Source organism: Canis lupus, chromosome X (genome assembly GCF_048164855.1).
Source record: "Canis lupus baileyi chromosome X, mCanLup2.hap1, whole genome shotgun sequence".
In the NCBI taxonomy this organism is placed as follows: domain Eukaryota; kingdom Metazoa; phylum Chordata; class Mammalia; order Carnivora; family Canidae; genus Canis; species Canis lupus.
In genome coordinates this window covers 22949401-22970951 of record NC_132876.1, presented here as the reverse complement: position 1 = coordinate 22970951, position 21551 = coordinate 22949401, and the positions used below count along the sequence as shown (strand labels likewise).

The 21551-nt window shown below is 40.6% G+C and overlaps 1 protein-coding gene across 3 annotated transcripts in view; it reads right to left on the bottom strand.

Moving 5' to 3' along the window:
• Positions 1-8885: 8885 nt before the first annotated feature.
• Positions 8886-21551, bottom strand: part of ZDHHC9 (zDHHC palmitoyltransferase 9) — an 86588-nt gene continuing 73922 nt past the window's right edge. For all 3 annotated transcript variants that reach the window (XM_072816403.1, XM_072816402.1, XM_072816401.1), the window contains 6 exons: positions 17244-17381; positions 16292-16338; positions 15445-15549; positions 14783-14886; positions 14079-14175; positions 8886-10445 (listed from right to left, as the gene is read on the bottom strand). In XM_072816403.1, the coding sequence (XP_072672504.1) occupies positions 10329-10445; positions 14079-14175; positions 14783-14886; positions 15445-15549; positions 16292-16338; positions 17244-17381 (608 nt within the window). In that variant the 3' untranslated portion in view covers positions 8886-10328. The remainder of the gene's footprint in view (positions 10446-14078; positions 14176-14782; positions 14887-15444; positions 15550-16291; positions 16339-17243; positions 17382-21551) is intronic.

Sequence of the window (21551 nt, the reverse complement as noted above, 5' to 3'; positions counted from 1 at the left end):
CGACTCCAATGATATCACTTACTGCCCAAAACCAAGCATTTTGCATTTATTCTCTCAGATCATCTTCACAGTACCCCCAGCCCCAAGGTACATACCATCATCTTCCCATTTTACAGAGGAGGAACCTGCAGCTCAGTCAGGTTGAAGAAGTTATGCAGGGAGCCCAACAAGCTTTCAGAAGCCCCTGCCCTTTGGAGGGCAATCTGACCCCCTGTAATGCACCTTTGACACCCTTTGACCCAGCCATTCCCCTCCTTGGATTTGATCCCCAGAAAGAGTCTCATAAGTGCATGCAGATATATCAGATATATGGACAAGGATTCTCACAACAGCTTTGTCTCTGAGAGTAAGAAACTGGAAACAACACAAATGGGGAGTTAGTTAGATACATTATATTTCATTCACACAATACTGTGCATCATTAATCATGATGTAGAAAAATATTTAATGATACAGGGAAGATCTTCATGGTTTTTTATTGTTTAATTAAAAAGTTTAAAATTATACAAATAATGTACAAACATTCTTACTGTAAAAGAAGTCTGTGCTATATCATGGGGGAAAAACAAATACTAAAACATTATTTATAGGGTGATTCCATTTTTATCTAAGAAAAGGCAAACATACAAAAGAATAAAGACTGGAAAGATCTGCACCAAATGGTTACCAGTGAGACAAGTAGGGTGGGGTGGAGGAGTGAGGGAGAGGTGTTCACCTTCTATATTCTTCTTTTCTTTTGTTTGAATTTCAAAAGTATCTATTATTTTTATGTCTATTTTAAAAAGAACAACATTTTAACTTTTGAAAAAATAAAAACCCAGACCTCTGGCCTCCAACTTGAGGCAGTAGCCAAGTCATTATCCTGCTGTCTTTTGGCACAGGCTTCTGGGAAGGTGGGGAGTGGGGGATGAATAATGCCCATGGTACTTAAAACACACACACAGCAAGGGGACCTCATCAGAGGAGATTCCCAACCCATTCAAAATCCCTGGGTAATATCTATCTATTAGGTCTAAGCTGAGAAAAGGGAAATACCAGAAAAAGCAAAATCAGACTGAGAAATGATTTGAACTCCCACCCACCCATCCTAGGGAGGAGAGTGGGAAGTGTCTCAGGGCTATTGGCCCCATTTGGGTTTATAGGCTGGATATAGGCTGGAAGTAGGTAGTCGTGCAAAGACTCCAATGACCACAGGATTTTGGGAGGGGCAGGTGAGGAGAGGCAACAAGGAAATATACTCTATAGGCCAGGGCCTGAGGGATGAGAAGTGTAGTGTCAGGTAGGGCTTTAGCCCGTGGCCTGAAGCTCCTCCTCCAGGCAGGGCTGCTGGAACCTCTTCTCCAGCCCATAGACTTCTAGAAGATGCCAATAGGGACCTCATCGTATTATCCATTAGGCCCCGCAAATCGAGGCCTGCAGTTCAAGAGGCTGAGTCTTCCCAGCTGGAGACCCTCTATCCCCACTCCTAGTCTATGTCAGAGGCCCAGGTGGCTATAGCCTCTAGCTCCCCCTTGGAAGGGTGGAAGTGGGCTAGTCCAAGAGGGCATTGGGCTCTTCCTCTGACCTTAGGCCCCTCTAGGGCCTGGGGATAGCAAGTGGACAGGCAAAGCCTAGCAGTTAAGAGTCAGGGCTAACCCGAGTTCAAGTCCTGGCTTTGTCCCTTAGCTGGGTCACCCTGGACAAGTCACTTAACCTCCTCGATCCTCACTTTCCAAATCAATAAGGTGGAGACAGTAGTACTAGCCCCATGCTGTTGTTACAAAGATTGAGTGAACTAGTGTACATAAAATGCTTAGCAGAGTGTCCAGCACAAAATCAATGCATAATGAATGATAACGTGTCAGAACCCCTAAATCCACAACACCTTCCTCCCTCTGTTTCATTCCCTTCAAGGCCCATCTCAGCTTGAATCCCTACTTCGTGTAGTGACCAAGGGCAAAGGCTTTGGAGTTAAACTAAAATGTCTTCAAATTCTGGCTCCTCCACTTAGTAATTACATGACTTCAGGTAATTACATACATATACATTTCTTTTCTGTAAAATAAAAATATTCAATATCGCAATATATAAATGTATCAAGCCAACACACTGCACATCCTAAATTTACGCTATGTTATATGTTAATCTCAATAAAAAATAATTTTAAAAATTAAATTTAAAAAAGAATAATGGCCTAATAATACCTACCTCTTTGGGTCGTTAAACAAATGAGATCATGCATATAAATTCCTGGCCCATAGTAACAATAAATGGTGGCTCTCTGACTCTTTTGTAATCTCAGGGTACTGAGCTTAAGAATGAGTATAAAGACCATTTCAGAACATGATTGTTTACAGACTAACTGCTAGACTCTAGAGACAAACTGATATCCAAGCCCCTTGGATATTGGGATCTAGGCTAGAGGGGGCCAGCTCTGGTACCCAGACAGACAGATGGAGAGTAAGCCCATCTGAGGAGTTTGGGTGGGGGAGAAGCCCTGGATCTGCCCAGTTTGCAATAGTATGATCAGCCCTGAACACCAGAGTTATTTTAGGCAACTCCCTTGGACATCCATGGGCCACTAGAAGGAAGAGGATACAGGCCAGATTCAAGAAGGAACAATTAGAGTCCAGCAAGCTCTTCCCCAATTCAAGGTTAGGAGCAACTTCCTCCTCCCTGGCTCAGCAGGGAAGAAGCTGGGGGAATCAGCACATCCCACCTGAATGAACTCACTGTCCCTATTTCTCAGAAACTTACCTTAGACTTCCCCAGGTCGCCTCCAATCGGCTTCCCTACAACCTCACAATGAAGGCTGTCAACTCCACAAATTCCCTCTCTTACCAGCCAAACCCTACAGCAGTGTGGTCTGACACTAGCCCCAGCCATGGCTTCCAACTGTTACTCATAAAGGTCTCCCCACCCAGGTCTTTGGCATAAGTGGAAGCTGTGATGGGGCCATTAGAGACCAAGGGCATTAAAAACAAAAGCTAAAGCAGGGTTTTAAAAAGAAAGAAGGGAGGGCAGCCCAGGAGGCTCAGTGGTTTAGCGCCACCTTCAGCCTAGGGTGTGATCCTGGAGACCTGGGATCGAGTCCCACATAGGGCTCCCTGCATGGAGCCTGCTTCTCCCTCTGCCTGTGTCTCTGCCTCTCTCTCTCTTTCTCTCTCTGTGTGTCTCTCATGAATAAATAAATAAAATCTTTTTTAAAAAAAAGGAAAAAAGGGCACCGATCACTGTAGTCTCAGTGAGTTCCAACACCTTCCCCCCTTTCAAGTCAGGAAATTCGGGATGAGGTATGAGGTTTCCCAGCTGGGGAAAAGAAGTGGCTCTCCCACCTCTCCTTCACAATAGAGGCTACCTTAGCTTTTCACACAACGTCGGCCACATTCTATAATATTCAGCGGACAACACAATCAAGTGGGAAGGAACTGCCTCCCTTCTAGACTCAGCCAAGACTCCTCCTCCAGGAAGGCCCTAAATAAATGGAATTCTATAGCACTTGATATGTAGGCTTCACCTTTTCCTATAACTTCACAGTTACCAATATAGCATTTGTATACCATTGCCTTTGGGACCTGCCAGGGATCGCGTCAGAAGGAGCCCAGGGCAATGACCCTCACAAAGGGACAGCCAACTTGACTGTGGGAACCAGACTAGGCAACTTCCTGACTCTGTGCTAAAGAAACCCCATCATCAGTTCAACCTAAGTGCAGGGATCTGGAGAAATATTTAAGAGATTTAAGTTTAAAAAAAAAAAAACTCTGGCAACCACCCCCATATCAGCCTGACTATATATAGTCAGCTCCCTGTATGCTTAAAATGGAGAGATCATTGGTAAAACTAATCCAAAATGATTTTAAAAACCCTAAAATCATTGCTAGTTCTTAACTCACAAGAGAATGGGGTCAGCAATGCAATTTCTCCTAAAGGTAACCCTAGCACATAGTTAGTTTTCAACAAGTAGTTATTGAATGTCCAATAAATGAAAGGCTCTCAAGTAGACACTTGGAGATATTCAAACCTCTTTATCTGTCTGCACCTGGGTTATGCCAGAAAGCTCTCTGGACTGGGAGTCAGGACATCTGGGATTTGGTCTCAGCTCTACCAGTAACTGTCTATGTGACCTTAGGTAAGTCACAATATTTAATTTGGTGAGAGAACAAGAGCAAATGCAAGCATGTTCCTTTCAGCAACGTCATTTAACAGAGCCCCAGTTTTATGACAATCATCCTATCTCTAATTTGTTTTTTTTTTAATTTTTATTTATTTATGATAGTCACAGAGAGAGAGAGAGAGAGAGAGGCAGAGACACAGGCAGAGGGAGAAGCAGGCTCCATGCACTGGGAGCCCGACGTGGGATTCGATCCCGGGTCTCCAGGATCGCGCCCTGGGCCAAAGGCAGGCGCCAAACCGCTGCGCCACCCAGGGATCCCTCCTATCTCTAATTTGGCACAAAACTACAACCCTTTAGCCACATGGGAACAACCAGATAGCTGAAGATGGGCGGTGGCTGACAGAAAAGGTAACGAGAGCGGGGCTTGAAGAAGGTGCAGGGGTATGGAATGTCAGGGAGGTCATCTACACCATGTTTCAGAGTTGTAAAACCACTTTTAAATCAAGGCCCCCTCATTTCCTGGCCTGTGGTGGTATTTGAGCTCCAAATTCTCATTTACTAATTGAGTAGAAAACTTCCCAATACCAGAAGAAAAAGAAAGGGCTTGGACAGCCAATTCACAGAATACAAATGGCAAGAAATATAAGGCAGAGGGGAGGTGTGAAAAATGTTTGACCTCATTATTAACAGAAGAGATAGAAATGAAGTGACACCGAGATACCAGTTTATAAGTATAAATTACCAAATGTTTAAATGAAATGTGTTGAAGCAGGCTCTCTGATACACTGCTGGCAGGAGTAATAGTGACAGGCTTTCTGTAGAGCAATTTGGCCATATTTATTGAGAGCCTTTAAAGGAGCACTCCATTTGACTCTAGTGATTCCACTTCTAGGAATCTATCCTAAGGAAATTATCACAGATATTCCTATATATAAAGAAGTTCATCACAACATTATAATAATGTAAAATGAAACTCCTACGTGGCTGACAATAGGGGGTTATATATATGTTATAGAATCATTAAGTATTTTCAAATGATTTCTAATGATATGGAAAATGCTAAGAAAAAAAGCAGGATCACAAACTCTATTTATAGTTGAATTCCAGTTACGTCTAAAAATATACATGCACACTGGGGCACCTGGCTTGCTCAGTTGATAGAGCATGTGACTCGATCTCAGGGCTGTGAGTTCAAGCCCCATGCTGGGGGTAGAGTTCACTTAAGATATATATGTAAATATATATGTATGGATGGATATATATGTATACACACACACCCACACACATGCATGCACAGAAAAAAGTTAGAAAGAAATACACCAAAACATTAACAGTGATTATTATATCTTGGTGATGAGTTTATGGGTAATTTTAAAAATCATCTTACTTTCCCAATGTTCAATAATGAGCATGTGTTGCTTTTAAAATTAAAAAGCACATTAAGGGTGTGAGGGAAGAGGGATGTTTGTTTATTTTCTGAGTTTTCCAAATATTTAGAGGTAGAAAAGGACCTTTGATATAATACAGTGGTTCTCAACCCTATCAGCTCCAATCTTCCCTTGGTAGATACAATATGATATGCCCTTTGCCACCCTGAAATGACTTTCATAGGTAACATAACCTGCTTATATACATCATTTCCAGAATAGTAATATAATACACTAATTACAATATAAAGGAGAAAAAAAGGAAGTTTGTTTATGAGATAATATATATTTCAATATGCAAATGCCTGAACAAGACTATACTAAAAGATATAATAGAGACTTCCACTTATATATGTAGAACCACTGTGAATGCAATTGCAACAAAGAAAGACAAATACAGGTACACTGCACTGTCACCTTAAAAATCCATGAATGGCATTGCTGTTGGTGACATGATTTTCAAGTCACAATTCTTGATAAAGTTCTGAACCAAATAAAATGCCATCTTCCCTTAATTTGCATAATTGTTGCATTCCTGGAAATTCAGTGTATACATTAAAATTGTAAAAAGAGGGGCAGCTGGGTGGCTCAGTCAGTTAGGCATCCAACTCTTGATTTCAGCTCAGGTCATGATCTCAGGGTCGTGAAATCAAGCCCTGCATTGGACTCCTTGTTCATAGGGGAGTCTGCTTGAGATTCGCTCTCTCCCCCTCCTTCTGTCCCTCCCCCTGTTTACACTCTCTAAGTGAATAAATAAATGTTTAAAAATAAATAAAATTGTAAAAACATACTTTGTGTTGATTTGTAAAATAATCAGACCAAGCTAATTACACTAGGTGATCCCACTTACATTAACATCCTATAGGACATTCAAAAATGTGCAGATGCGGATTTTTAGCTCCCATTCCCACTTCGCATTTAGCCAAAACATGAAATTCACAATGACTCTCTTTTTGTGAGCTGGGCTTGCATCCTTTAAAACTAATGATATGCACAGTTTTAGCCTTTGATACTATTTCTAAAATCTATTGCCTAAGAATAGCAAGTGATTCCCAGAATATTTATTTTTTTAAGATTTATTTATTTGGGAGAAAGAGAATGCATATGTGCACCTGGGCACACTCGTTCAAGCATGCATGCAAGTGGGTGAGGGGCAGAGGGAGAAAATCTCAAGCAGACCTCTTGCTGAGCGCAGAGCCCAATGAGGGGACTCAGGGGCTCAATTCCACAAGCCTGAGATCATGACTTGAGCCAAGATCAAGAGTTGGATGTCCAACAGACTGAGCCACCCAGAATGTATTCTTAAAACTGACACAGATGCTTTTGGAATTATTGAAAGCATTCCTGTTCTTTAGTAGCACCAGGACAAAGGGCAAACTATCAGTTCACTGTGATCCCTTGGTGATTTTCCCTAGCCTGGCCCCAGCCTCAGGAGAATCAATGAACAGAACTAGAAGAAAAGCACTAACAGGGCTAGGCCATGAGGAGAGTGAGGGGGCTAGGTTGCTAGGTTACTACTTGAGCCAATCTAAGCAGTCCCAGAGTACCAAACACAGGACAGGTCCCTCTCCCTGTCCCACTCAGCTGAGGGCTTTCTCAAAGGAAGGGAGTCAAAAGGTGGGGGAAGGGCTGGTTACTCACACTAGGCACAAGTAAAGAAATAAGGCAGAAGCACAAAAAAACAGACATCCCTGTATTTCTAAAACCATTCAAGTCTCCTTCATTAATTGGCTTCACCCCAAAAAGAAAAATTTCTTTATTAAGAAATACCAAAGAGTGAAAAACCTACCACACATACATATTTGTAGGCTCACACAAAAGTGCAGAGATTTACATATTAAATTGCATTTAAGTTAGAAAATAGATTTAAAAACAAAATACTTTTTTTCCCCCAACAAGGTAAAGAGATTTGGTCAGTAGGAAAAGGGGCCTTTAGGGGCAAAGGCAGGAAGGGCAGGGCATGAAGAATGGAATTTAGTTGCTATGAAATTAGAACCCATATCTGCCACTGGGAAAAAAAGCAAAGGGGGCGGATGATGCTCTCCACTAGAGCAAAGAGGGCCCCAGAGCCCAATAGACATGGAGAAGTGGTCCCAAAATAGCCAAACTCCACCATCCCTCAGCGGTTTTGGATCTGTGCCAGCCATCCTGGCCCAGGGAAGTGGGGTGCATAGGAAACTTAAGGGATGGAGAGGAAGGTGAGAGGTGGAAAGAATGTCAGCCATTGAAAAGAGTAAACAATTTAAGGCCTACTCCCCCTGGGGAAGGATCAATTCTGCAATCTCCTCTCTGACCCAAACTCAGACTAAGGATGGTCCCAGCTGGTGCATGGTATGAATGGGACAAATCTTCAGGCCAAGGTCTTAAATACAGAAGATTTATAAAGGAAAAGAAAGAGGGCAGGGAGTATGAAAAAGCAGAAACTTTTTAAAAACTCATTTCACACTAGAGATAAGGGATTTCCAGGTTTACCCTTCACCTCAGAAATCAGCAGAAGAGTGGTTGAGGTAAGGAGAGAAAGTGATTGAGCAAGGAGAGAAATCTGTCCTAACCCAAGGGAAGAGATGGGCTGAGACAGGGTAGGCTGAGAGTGGGCTAAAGGAGTTCATCTGAGTGTCAGGTTAACTGGAAAAATCTAGTAACTTCCAAATTCTTCAGGCTTGGCCTTATGTTGAACTAATGAAATCTAGCTACAAAGATAAAAGTGAGAGATCCAGAAAAAGAATGGAAAAATAGAGGCAGATAGGAGAGGAATCTGAGTCACTCAGAACCCATCTCTCTGCTTCTCCTGATTGCTACACTCAAACTCTAATACGAAGAAAATAAGAAGACATACAGAAAAATCTGGAAGCAGCCAAATTTCATGAATTTTGATTAACTGGGAAGGGTGAGATAGGCATTGGTAAGGAGTCTTGATTTTAGACCATTTAAAAAAGAAATATATGCCATTGCTTGTAAAAGATCACTAACAAAATATTTCCAAGAGGAGGCTCCAAGGAGCCTGCTTTAATAATCAAGACTCATTTGCAATTAACAGCATCCCTCTGCATAAAAACAATATCCTAATAAAGAACATGTTCTCTTAAGTAAATATACCCCCTCCAACCCTCCCAATCGTGCTAAACTGTATATTGCTTTGAAAGCCCTTTACTTCATAGTCCAGAATAAGGTAAACTTTAGCTCAAAATGTGGTCTAGATCAGTGGAGAGTTTGGGAGCTATTTCTCCAACTCAAGGGTCCCCTAGAAAATGGAAGTATGTAATAACAAGCAACCCCTTCAACCCCCACCCCTACCCCCCACACAAAGACATTCACAACCTCATGGTGGTTTTTGAAATGGAAGGGGGGAAGGAGGAGGCAGGCAGTTTGCATTAGACACAGTTTAATCACCTTCAAATAGATTAAAAGTTCTGGTTTACACTCCCCCCCCCTCCCCGTAAGTCATCCAGACAGGACCCTGGCTTAGAAAGAGAAAAACACAGGTGCTTTAGGAAATATAGCCACATATAATACATAAATCTTCTTCCCTGAAATAGAGCAGGTCCTGAGCAGAGCTGACTGGGGGTCAAAGCACACCCCCAGGGTGAAGCAGCTCTGGGACTCTGCCGGTGGAAGTGCTGGAAGAGTGGGGCTTGGAGGAAGCCCCCGTGTGGTTACCAAGCCCGAGGTGGGCCAAGGCCTTGGAGTGGGTTTACCCGGGAGGGCAGCAGTGCTGGGCTTTCCCTCCTCACTCAGCCGAGGCCTAATGGAAGTACTGGTTATTCTTTTTTTTCTTTTTTTTTCTTTTTTGAGGGGACATAGGGGGAGAGGAGAGGAGAGGAGAGCCTCTCTGTGCCTTGGTTTCCCCATTTGTGCATTCAGGGCCTCTACAGGCCTCACACAGGGAGTCTGAGGGGGTAGTGTTTAAGTGAGCACTCAGGCTTCCTCTGAGGAAAAGGAATCACCAAAGTGCAGACTTTTATTACTGCTGTTCCTGCTCCTAGCAGGAGCAAGAGTCAAAAGGAAAACAAAAGGGGCTAACGAGAAAGGAGGAGAGATGAGACAAAGAGTGCAAGGGGCCATGTCATTGGCATCTCATAAATTCTTACTAAGAATGGCACAGGTATTAAAAAGTTTCCAGGTAGTCTACAAGAAATGTGGTTGTTTTCTCTACAGTAACTACTTACATATTTCTAGTTGAAAAAGAGTGGGGCTTGGGTGTTAGAGAGTGGGCAGGGGACAGAGGAGAAGCTACATGAATAAATACAAGTGGAAGTTATCTGCCCCATTCCTGAAAGGATTTGCTGCCAATGTTGGCACTTTGTAGCCAGGAGAATCCTCCAAGCCCACTCTTCACCCTCTTCAGTTCTGAAGGCCCTGGGAATCCAGTTAGGATTCCCTGGCCAGAGTTTTCTGTGACGGCCTCTGGACTCATGACATGCAGCAGCTTGGGAGGATTTGAGCCAGTCTCAAGAAACTTTAACCCCAGAATTGGGTCAATGACCCCAAGCAGGAGAGCTGGCATCTGGAGGAAAGAGAGGGGAGTCCAAGGAGACTCCATGGCTAAGGCCATTGAAAGCCAGTGTCGGGGCCCAAGGGACCCATTTGTCCAGTTACCAGAGGTGACTGACATCTTCCGTGACTGCCTCAAGTCCAGAAATTAAAAAAAGCTTGCAGCAAGAAAATGCCAGTGTGCAATTGGGTGAATAAGACCAAAGGAAAACAATAAAAGGGACAGCTCGGTTGCTCTCTGTCTCAGGTTTATCTTCTCCCCTTAAATCTCTCTCAGCCCTAATTAAACACGAACAAAAGTCTCTTCCATAGATAGGCTACTTCTCAGCTGCAGTCACCTCCTGTGGGGGCTCTGGGGGCTCTGGGGGTGGCATCTCTTCAGGAGTGCTGGTGTCCTCCGGCATCTCACTTGGGCTCAGATGTTCTGTTGGGGCCTGAGAAGGAAAACGTATCAAATTCAATACAAAACTCTCCCTTAAGATCTAAATGGAGATAATACATAGACACCTAACTCTTCCTCTGAATCCATCAACCACACTGATGCTACAAATATACATCCACCAACACCAAACTCAGAACCAAGACCGAACTCTAGTCTTCTCAACAGAATGCGACTGAAGTTTGAATTCTATTCTTCACTGTTGTGGATAGATGTTTTCATCATTATTTGTGATATTAATAAAAGGGACCACAAATAATTACACAGACCCCTTCCCTTCACAACAGAATGCTATAACATACTTGTCTAAGAAGGCCTGAGTGGTTCTCAGTCTTTTTTATTCCCTAACACACAGCTCACCGGAACACTGATCCTAAATCAAATAGGGTAGGGTGGCAAAATCTTCAGATGGGATATGTGGTTTGAAAATGCCCCCTTAGTGATTCTAAAATACTATCCTTCCCTACCTTCAACTTAGCATCACTAACCTAGATTGTTATGATATAAGATCAGATTCATCAGGAAAATGAAATTCAAAATGATAATAATATATAAACCAGAGTTTGCTGTACTTCAAAAAAGAATTCAAAATTTAGGAAGGGTAGAGAACAATTATCTACTTTACAAAAATCATCCACTTAAAAGTAGGATTCTATTTGAAAAGAAAGCTCAAATCTACTAAAAATCTATTAGAATAAACTAGTCTAGCAAGGTTTCAAGATACAAGATCAATATAAAAAAATTAATTGAATTTCTATATACTTCCAATGTAGAATCCAAAAATGTATTAGGAAAATTATTTCATTTTCAGTAACATCAAAAAGAATAAAATACTTATGAATAAATGTAACAAAAGAAGCATTAAACTTATACTCTGAGGGCACCTGGTTGGCTCAGCTGGAGAAGCATGTGACTCTTGATCTCAGGGTCATGAGTTTGAGCCCCACGATGAGGGTAGAGATTACTTAAATAAATAAAACTTAAAAAAACACCTTATACTAGCGGTACCTGGGTGGTTCAGTTGGTTAAGCGTCTGACTCTTGATTTCAGCTCAGGTCATGATCTCGGGGTCATGAGATTAAGCCCTGCATCTGGCTCTATGCTTAGCACAAAGTCGCTTGAGATTCTCTCTCCCTCTTCCTTTGCCCTTCCCCCCACTTGCATGTGTATGCTCTCTCTAAATAAATAAATAAAATTTTTAAAAAATGTACTCTGGAAAATACAAAATGTTGAAAGAAGAATTTTTTAAAGATTTTTGTTTATTTATTCATGAGAGACACAGAGAGAGACAGAGAGAGAGGCAGAGGGAGAAGCAGGCTCCATGTAAGGAGTCCAATGTGGGACTCGATCCTGGGACCCTGGGATCACGCACTGAGCCGAAGGTAGATGCTCAACCACTAAGCCACCCAGGCATCCCCAAAATGTTGAAAGAAATTAAAGAAGACCTAAACAAATGAAGACAGCCATGTTAATTATTCATAAGATTTAATCTTGTTAGGAAGATAATACTCCAAAAATTGATCTATAGCTTCAATGCAATCCTCATCAAAATTCCAGCTGGCTTCTTTGCAAATCCTAAGATGAATATGGAAATTCAAGGGACCCAGAACAGCCAAAATAATTGAATAAATAAAGAACAAATTTGTATGACTCACACTTCCTAATTTCAAAACTTACTACAATACCACAATAACCAAGATGGTGTGATACTGGCACAATAATAGATATACTGATCAATGAAATCGGACTGAGAATCCAGAAACAAACTCTTGCATTTACAGTCAATTGATTTTTGATGAGGGTGCCAAGACAATTCAATGGGTGAAAAATAGTCTTTTCAACAAAGGGTGCTGAGACAACTGTATATCCACATGCAAATCAAAGAACTTGAACTCCCTACATTGCACCATATATATACAAATTAACTCAAAATGGATCAAGGTTCTAAATATTAAGAGCTAAAACTATAAAACACTTAGAAAAACAGAGGAATAAGTCTTCATGACCTTGGATTAGACAATGGTTTCTTACATCTGACAGCAAAAGCCCAAGAAATAGAAGAAAAAAAATAGATAAATTGGACTACATCAAAATTTAAACTTTTGTGCTTTAAAGGACACCATTAAGAAAGTGAAAAGATAACCCACAGAATGGGAGAAAATATTTGCAAATCATATATCTGATAAGAGAACTCTTGGTACTCAACAATAAAAAACCAACTTGCCCAATTTAAAAATGGATAAAGGATCTAAATAGATGCTTCTCCAAAGAAGATATACAAATGGCCAATAAACTCATGGAAAGACGCCCAACATCATTAAGGAAATGCAAATCATAACCACAGTGAGATACCACTTCACACCCACTAGGATGGCTAGAACCAGAATGTCAAATAATAATGACAAGTATTGCCAAGAATGTGGAGAAACTGGCACCCTCATACACTACTGGTGGGGGATGTAAAAGGGTGCAGCCACTTAGGAAAACAGTTCACAAGGTACTCAAAAGGTGAAACATAGAGCTATTATATGACCCAGTGATTTCATTCCTGGTATATAGCCAAGATAAATGAATTCATACATGTCTATGAAAAAACTTGCTCAGGAAAGTTCATCACTGCATTATTCATAATCAAAAGGTTGTTTGTTGCAAACAACCCAAATGGCTATCAATAGATGAATATATAAATAAGATGTGGCATTATCCATATAATGGAATATTATTCAGCTGTATAAAGGAATGAAGTACTGCTATATATGACAACATGGATGAACCTTGAAAATATTGTCAAATGAAAGAAGCCGGTCACAAGTGACCACACACTATATGATTCCATTTACATGGAATGTACAGAAGAGGAAAATCTATAGCAAAAGAAAGTAGATTAATAGCTGCTTAGGGATTGGGCTGGGGGAGCTAGGAGGAAAAAGAGTGACTGCTGCTGGGTACAGGCATTTGGTGAGAGATCATGAAAATATTTTAAAATTGATTGTTGTGACGATTGTACAACTCTGTGACTATACTACAAACCAGTGAGCTGTACATTTTAAATAGGGATTTTATAATGTGTGAATTATAGCTCAATAAGGCTATTATAAAAAATAAAATATCAAATAGTAACTTTTTAGGAACATACTTTATAAAGTATATCCTGAGCAAGACAGCTGGGAGATTTGTTACAACCACTGCATATTCCAGGGATGAAGCCCCCTTCTACCAAGGTAACCCCTTCATTAACTCTAACCCACTGCTGCCCTTACCCCTATCTTTGCTCTGATAGCATTTTATGCTTCCCTCCTCACGGCTCTTTTCACAACATTGAGCAATGGCCTATTTCCTTGTCTTTCAACCCTACTACACAATGAGTTCCTTGAGAGCAGTGAAATTGTTTGTCTTGTTAACTGGCATATCCCTAGCACCTAGCCCAGTGACTGGCACAGGATGTCAAAGAAATGACTAGCTCTTAACCTACCTCAAGAGCACAAAGATCTGAAGACAATGTCAGGACAGAAGCAGAAACAGAGAAGCTGGAGCAACTGGACATGAAATTGCCTAATTATATCTCATAGGTGTAAATTTAGCCTACACCTTCTATCACTGATTCAGCCATTATGTCAGGAATACTTACTGGGCTCTGTGGCAAAAGGCTGCTACTGGTCTCTTGAGTACTGGGAGGTCGACTTCCACTTTCCTCCAGTGGCAAAATACCCCTTCGGTCCAGCACACTGAAGGAGAGAGGACAATTAATAAAGCACTTTGTATTCATCCCTTCCCCCACCCACCCCACTGAACCTTGCTGCATGTACTAGAAAACATAAACCTACCCTTTAACAGACTAGTGTTATCCTAGCACATGCCTCCTGTCTTCCATTCATGGTTTTCTTCAACAAACCAAGGAAGAAACAAACAAATGAAATAAGAACGAAAGGTTATCCCTTCAAAACAACTAGCCTGTGGTCTGTGGTCCATGTAGTAAGGCACCAAGGGATAATCCTTGGGAAGACCTATTTGACACCAAAAAGGCCACATTCAGAAGGATACATCAGGAGCACCTGGGGGGCTCAGGCAGTTGAGTGTCTGACTCTTGTTTGGCTCAGGTCATGATCTCAAGGTCATGAGATCAAGCCCCATGTTGGGCTCTGCACTGGGCATGGAGCCTGCTTAAGATTCTCTCTCTTTCCTCTGTGCCTTTCCACCCTACTCTTGTGCTCGTGCTTGCTCGCTCTCTCTCTCTCTCTCTATCTCTCTCAAAAAAATGCATCAGACCAGGTAATAGGATTAGGTTAAATTGCTTGTCCCAAGAATCCCAGGATCTTCTAGTTCTCTGAATACCTGGGGGGCAAGGGGCCACATAGCACTTCACAGCAGTTCTTCACAATGTTGCCATGGCTATAGGGATTCTGGACACGATTCTTCCCTGTCCATGAGCCTTTGATCTGCAAGATAAAAGCCAAGACTTATAGTAAAAAATATGCTGCAGAAATATCTACAGCATGGAAAGATGAAAAGCTCTGGAGATGGATGGTAGTGATGGTAGCACAACATGAGAGTACTTCATGCCAGTGAGTTCTATATTTAAACATGGCTAAGATGGTACATTTTATATTATATATATTTTACCACAACAGGAAAAAATACCTGCATAGCCATGGAAAAATGTTCACAATAGAGTGAAAAATCAGAAGCTGAATAATATGTATTATTTTCAACTAAAAAAACAAAATATATATTCATCTAAAACATGGACACAAGTCTGGAAGACTACAAATCATACCATTAACAATGGTGAATTTAGATAAAAACTTAAAAAAAAAACACAGCCCCAAACAAAGCAGTGTGCTTTCTCTTCCACATTTTGGATTTAACAATCTCCCTAGGGTTCTGTCTGCATCGACCTTCCAAACCCTGGAGACTCAGTTCTCCAGCAGGAAATGAGAGAATAGGCTCTGGATAGAGGAAGAATATGTGATGAGGAAAAGGGAAAGTTGACTCACGTCTTCATTGGTTGTCTGGTTGAGAGCCACGAGGAAAGTGTGAAACCCAGTCAGTCCCACGACGGACCAGAGTGTGAAGAAGCAAATGAGCACTTCTAGAACAGTGCGGTGATGTTAAGGAATGTTGAAGAAGCTACACCAGGGGGGTTCAATGCTTCAGCCCATACTCTCGGCACCAATCATACCATCCTTACCTCTCAGAACATATATCACAAATGGCCAAGTATCCGTATATAATAACAGGAATTCTAAACTTGCTGGATATATGAAAGGTAGAGGACTCCTGTTTAGTCATTACAAGTAGCTCTCTAACATTTCTGGTTCATTTAAATGCTTGTTTATTCATCATTAGCTCTTTGAAGAGAACATTTAGAAGAGAGCCAAAGCCATCACTGCCAATGGAAAATCCATTGAAAAATAAACTTTATAAATGAAAAGTTGGTGGGAAAAACAGAACATGACTTATAGAATTCCCATCTGAGTCTCCTTTTCAGAAATACAACTGCTGTACAAAATAAGCCTTAGCTGTAACAGAAAGATAGGACTTTGGTCAAGTGACATGAGAGGTGTACTGACACTAGAGGAGGCAGGGCTGAGCCTGGGATCAGAAGGACTTCAGAGGGAGGCAGTGGAGAAAGTGGTGAGGGAAAGACCTCCCTTTAAGCCCTGGCCATCTTCCATTCTGGTTGCTACCATTAAGACTACACTTTTTTTGTTTTTTTAACTTTAGACTTTGGCACTCTCTGACATCTGAAAAACGAGATGGTGGGAGAACTGCAGAGAGAAAGCCTACTCGAAACTAGTTTAAGAGGGCGTCACAGGAACATACTGCCAGGGGAGGATATGTTCCAGGAGTTTCTTTCAACGTCTCCAGGAAGCCAATTTTCAAGGATTCTGTTAAATTGGGAGGACAAGTAGAAAGAAAAATCAATGACTTTAGTAAAAAATGCACTTATCCTAGTACCCACTCATTTCCTTTTCTCCCGATCCCTTGTTACAAATTGGCAAGAGATTAAGCCCTCACTCAGACAAGGGACTCTTACCTACAAGCAGGTAGTATCCTCACCAAAGAGTTTACACTTTCAATGTGGGACCTGGCACTGGACTACAGAGTCTGACAGAAGCCATGCTTCCTGTTCCTCTCCCTCTTCCTTAGCCCCAAACTATGGACATGGATGGAGAACATGCATTCACAGCAAGAAATCAGAACTATCCAAGAAAAATTCTCTCTCCTCACCAATCCATGTCCCTCCCCTCCCTTGTTCAAAATCCAGCTGAGAACTCATCTCTTGATCAAGAAGCCTCCTTTAACTCCACATCTCATCTGCCTTTAGGGGGATTTGGGGTGTGTGTGTATGTGTGCACACATGTGAGTGTGTATTCTCTGTCTCCCAAAGTAGACCACAAGCTACTGAAAGTCATTTCTCTAGTATAACCCTTTCTACTACCTGGCACAGAGCAGGTCTTACAAGGAAGAAGAAAAAAGGATGCAGAACCGAAATACATCCTCAATCTCTGGGATCACCTCAGAAATGCCCCCTACTCTGGGTACAGACCAGTAATCAGGGCCTCAGTCTTCAGCAGAGGACCAAATGAGAAGGTCAACACACTCAGTAATACTGATTGATGTGAGTTAAGTTTTGGAGCTCCAATTGAGAGCAAAAAGTAGTGTTCACTTCTAATTGGTCCTAGGGTGCCTTTGCAATGGTAAAGTCCCACCAGGAAACCCAACCACTCCCCTCAGATCTCCTTAAATCTTCTCCCACCCCTCACCAACAGACACTGCCCTGCATACTCACTGAGAGCCACATAGACGATGTTGAAGGCGAAGACATAGATCGTGAGGAGGGAGAGAGATAGGATAAAGAGGTAGAAGTAGCGGTAGTTCCTCTTTCCAACACAATTCCCCACCCAGGGGCAATGATGGTCGAAGCGCTCTGTGGGAAAAAGGGAGAATCCAGTGCCAAAGCCTCCAAAATGAAGCACAACACACCATCCACATAGTACCTAATTTAGAGACCCCAATGACCACTGTCAATTTCAATTATAAAAAAACACTGGTTTCTTTTTTTCACTTTTTCATAATGTTTTCATAGTCATCTCATTTCATCCCCACAGTCACCCTGGAAGTCAAGCAAAAGAAGATATTCTTTTCCTTCCATTACAGTTGAAAAAGCTAAGGCACTGAGGGGTCAAGTGAGCTGCCTCACTGCCAGTTGACAACAGAGACTTGGCTTTTCCAAAGAAAAATGTTAGGTGGACTAAGTTCAGGAATAAGAAGTGGGTGAAAACAGCCAAGGAAATTTTAAAAAATGAGTAGTGTGGTTTTTCTTAACCTCTAGTTATTTTTTAAAATGATAAAACTACAGGGGCATCTGGGTGGCTCAGCCAGTTAAATGTCTAACTCTTGATTTCCACTCAGGTCAGGATCTCAGGATTGTGAGATCCAGTTACACATCAGGCTCCATGCTGGGCATGGAGTCTGCTTGAAATTCTCTCTCTCCCTCTCCCTCTGCCCCACCTCCTTCCTTCTCTCTAGTTCTCTAAAAAAAATTTTTAATGTAAAAATAAAATAAAACCATTAAATAACTATAAAGAATAGATGAGGGGTGCCTGGGTGGTGCAACCAGTTGAGTGGTCAACTCTTGGTTTTAGCTCAGGTCATGATCTCAGGGTCGTGAGTTCAAGCCTCAAGTCAGGTTCCACATTCAGCGCAGTCTGCTTGAGATTCTCTCTCCCTCTCCTTCTGCCCTTCCCACTCCTATTCTCTCTCTCTAAAATAAATAAGTAAATAAATCTTTTTAAAAAAAGAATAGATGAACATTTATCCCCTATGTAGAAAAAGATTTTCTCAGTAAGCATAAAAGTAATGGAAGAAAACACAAATAGGGGTGGCCCAGGTAGCTCAGCGGTTTAGCACCACATTCAGTCCAGGGCGTGATTCTGGAGACCCAGGATCGAGTCCCACGTCGGGCTCCCTGCATGGAGCCTGCTTCTCCCTCTGCCTGTGCCTCTAGCTCTCTCTCTGTCTTGCATGAATAAATAAAAAATAAAAAAAAGAAAACACAGATAAAGAAAAATATATTTGACTCCATAAACCTTAAAAAACATTTTATACATATTAAAAATATCATAAAAGAATGTTAAAGAGAAAAAAACCAGTGTAAATATATGTAAATTCTGTACCTTAGTATATGAGAAGTCCTTACAAATCAATAGCAAAATACAAATACTCCTTCAAGAAAATAAGGGTGAAAACAGTTAACAAATACCACATATAGTTAAATGTTTTCAGATTCACTAATAATTCAGTGCAATACTAGTACAAAATAAGACAATTTTTGTCTATCAAAATAAGAATATAAAAAATAATATCAAGTGCTGGTGAGAATAGCATAAAATGGATACCACTATACTCTTTGTGGGAGTATAAATTGAGATAACCTTTCAGAAAACCAATTTGGCAGTGTGTATCAACAGTCTTAATAAGGCTCACGCCCCTTTGGCAAAATAAACTCATTTTCAGTAATTTCTCATAAGGAAATAGAAATATGCACAGAAATTTAAGTTCAGTAATTTTTTTTTAAGTTCAGTAATTTTTTATTAGATTTTGTATTGTGGAAAAATATATAACATGCAATTTGCCAATTTATTCATTTTAAGTGTATAATTTAGTGGCATTTTTAAAATTCACAATGTTGTACAACCATCATCATTACCCATTTCCAAAATTTTTCACCACCCCCAAAGAGAAGCTCTGTACCCATTAAAGAATAACTCTCCACTTTCTCTTTCCCCCCAGCCCCAGTAACCTCTAATCTTTCTCTGTCTCTATTCCTAGTCTAGATATTTCATATAACTGGAATCATCTTGACCTTTTCTGTCTGGCCTCTGTCATTTAGCATGATGTTTTTAAGATTCATCCACAATGTAGCATATATCAGCACTTCATTCCTCTTCATGGCTGAATAATATTCCACTGTATGGATATAACACATTTTGTTTATCCATCCATTGGTTGATGAACACCTGGGTTGTTTCCACCTTTTGGCTACCGTGAACAATACTGCCATGCACACTAATGTACAAAAATGTTTATCTATTTTCAAATATTTTTGGTATTGTTATGGACAGAATTGTGTCCCTCTCAAAATTCATATGTTAAAGCCTTAACCCCTAATGTAACTGTATTTGGGGACAAGGCTTTTAAGGAGGTAAAAGTCTTAAGAGTAGGGCCCTAATCATGTCAGATTGGTATCATTATAGGAACAAGATGAGACATCAGGAGTGCATGAGCACAGAAAAGAGGCCATATGAACACAGCAAGAAGGTGGCGATCTGCAATCCAGAGACAAGAGACCTCACCAGAAATCAATCCTGCCAGTAACCTGATGTTGGACTTCTAACCTCCAGAACTGTTAAAAAATAAATTTCTGTTGTTTAAGCTACCCAGTGTATGATATTTTGTTATGGTATCCTGAGCAAGCTAATTTAGGTATACACACACACACACACACACACACCCAGGAGTGAAATTGCTGGGTAAATGATAATTCCATGTTTAACTTTTTGAGGAATGGCCAAACTGTTTTCCACAGTGGCTATACCATTTTATATTCCCACCAGCAGTATATAAAGGTTCCAATTTCTCTACATCCTTAAATTTAATCATTTTTATTGCAGTGTAATGATAATGAATAAAATGGAATAGCAAATAATATGTAATTAAATAAACTAGAAAATAATACATTCAAAACATTTAAGATGTAGAAAAATGCTCAGGATATAATGTTAAGTGACAAAGGCAGGATTAAAAACTCTATCATGTGTGATCTAACTTCACAAACAAGTGACACTGGAAGGAGATACAGCAAAATGGAGAGGAAATTTGGGATCAAATTTTATTTATACTTTCTGTACCTCCCATATTTTCTACAATGAACATGTATTATTTTAATGAATAGAAAAAGCTACATACTAGTCAAAATTAATAAGACTGTAAGAATGGTACATCTCTTGGCTAAAGGACTACAATATATCTTTTCAGCAAAGGAAAAGAAGATGTAGGGAAAACCTGCTCAAGTGATTAAGGTAATATCTGGATCAAGAATTACAGATATGGCCTCACTTCAAGCAAATCTGCCATAGAAAAACACTGGAACCTATAGATTTATACAGATATATTTTTACCATTTTTATTTTATTAAGATTTTATTTATTTATTTGAGTGAGAGAGAAAGCATGAGTGGGAGGAGGGGCCGAGGGAGAGGGAGAGAGAGAATCACCAGTAGACTCGATGCTCCATCTCACGAGCCTGACTGAGATCATGACCTGAGCCAAAATCAAGAGTCAGATAGATGCTCAACTGACTGAGCCACCCAGGTGCCCCTACTATATTTTAAATCATACTTTTTCTGATAATACAATTAATATATGCTCATCATAGAAAACTTGAAAAAAAAACAAAAGAACAAAACAAAAATGAAGGAAACAAAATCATTTGTAATTCTACAACCCATAGATAATAAGCTACTGGTATATTTTCTGGCATATTTTCCTGCATATATCTTTGCATATACTTATATTTTTTCAAATGTGTAACTGAGATCACACTATAAATGTAGACTAGCTCCTATTTTATTTCATTTAGCTTTCTAATATGAGCTTTTCCCATAAATCTATTGCATGAATGTCCCACAATTTATTTGACCACTTATCTATGGATGGACAATTAGGTTTATCCAATTTTTCCACATTATAACAATCCTGAAGTAAATATTTCCATACCTAAATCTTTTACAGGATCCCTGATTATTTTCTTAGCACAGATCCCTAGAAAGGGGATCACTTGCATCCAAGGGTATACATGTTTTAAAGCTTTTAAGAGGGGCTCCTGGGTGGCTCAGTGGTTGAGCATCTGCCTTTGGCTCAGGTCATGATCCCAGGATCCTGGGATCAAGTCCCGCATCAGGCTCCCCACAGGGAGCCTGCTTCTCCTCTGCCTATGTCTCTGCCTCTCTGTATCTCTCATGAATAAATAAATAAAAATCTTTTTTTTTTAAAAAATAAAGCTTTTATGAATCTACTAGGTTGTCTTCCAAAAAGTT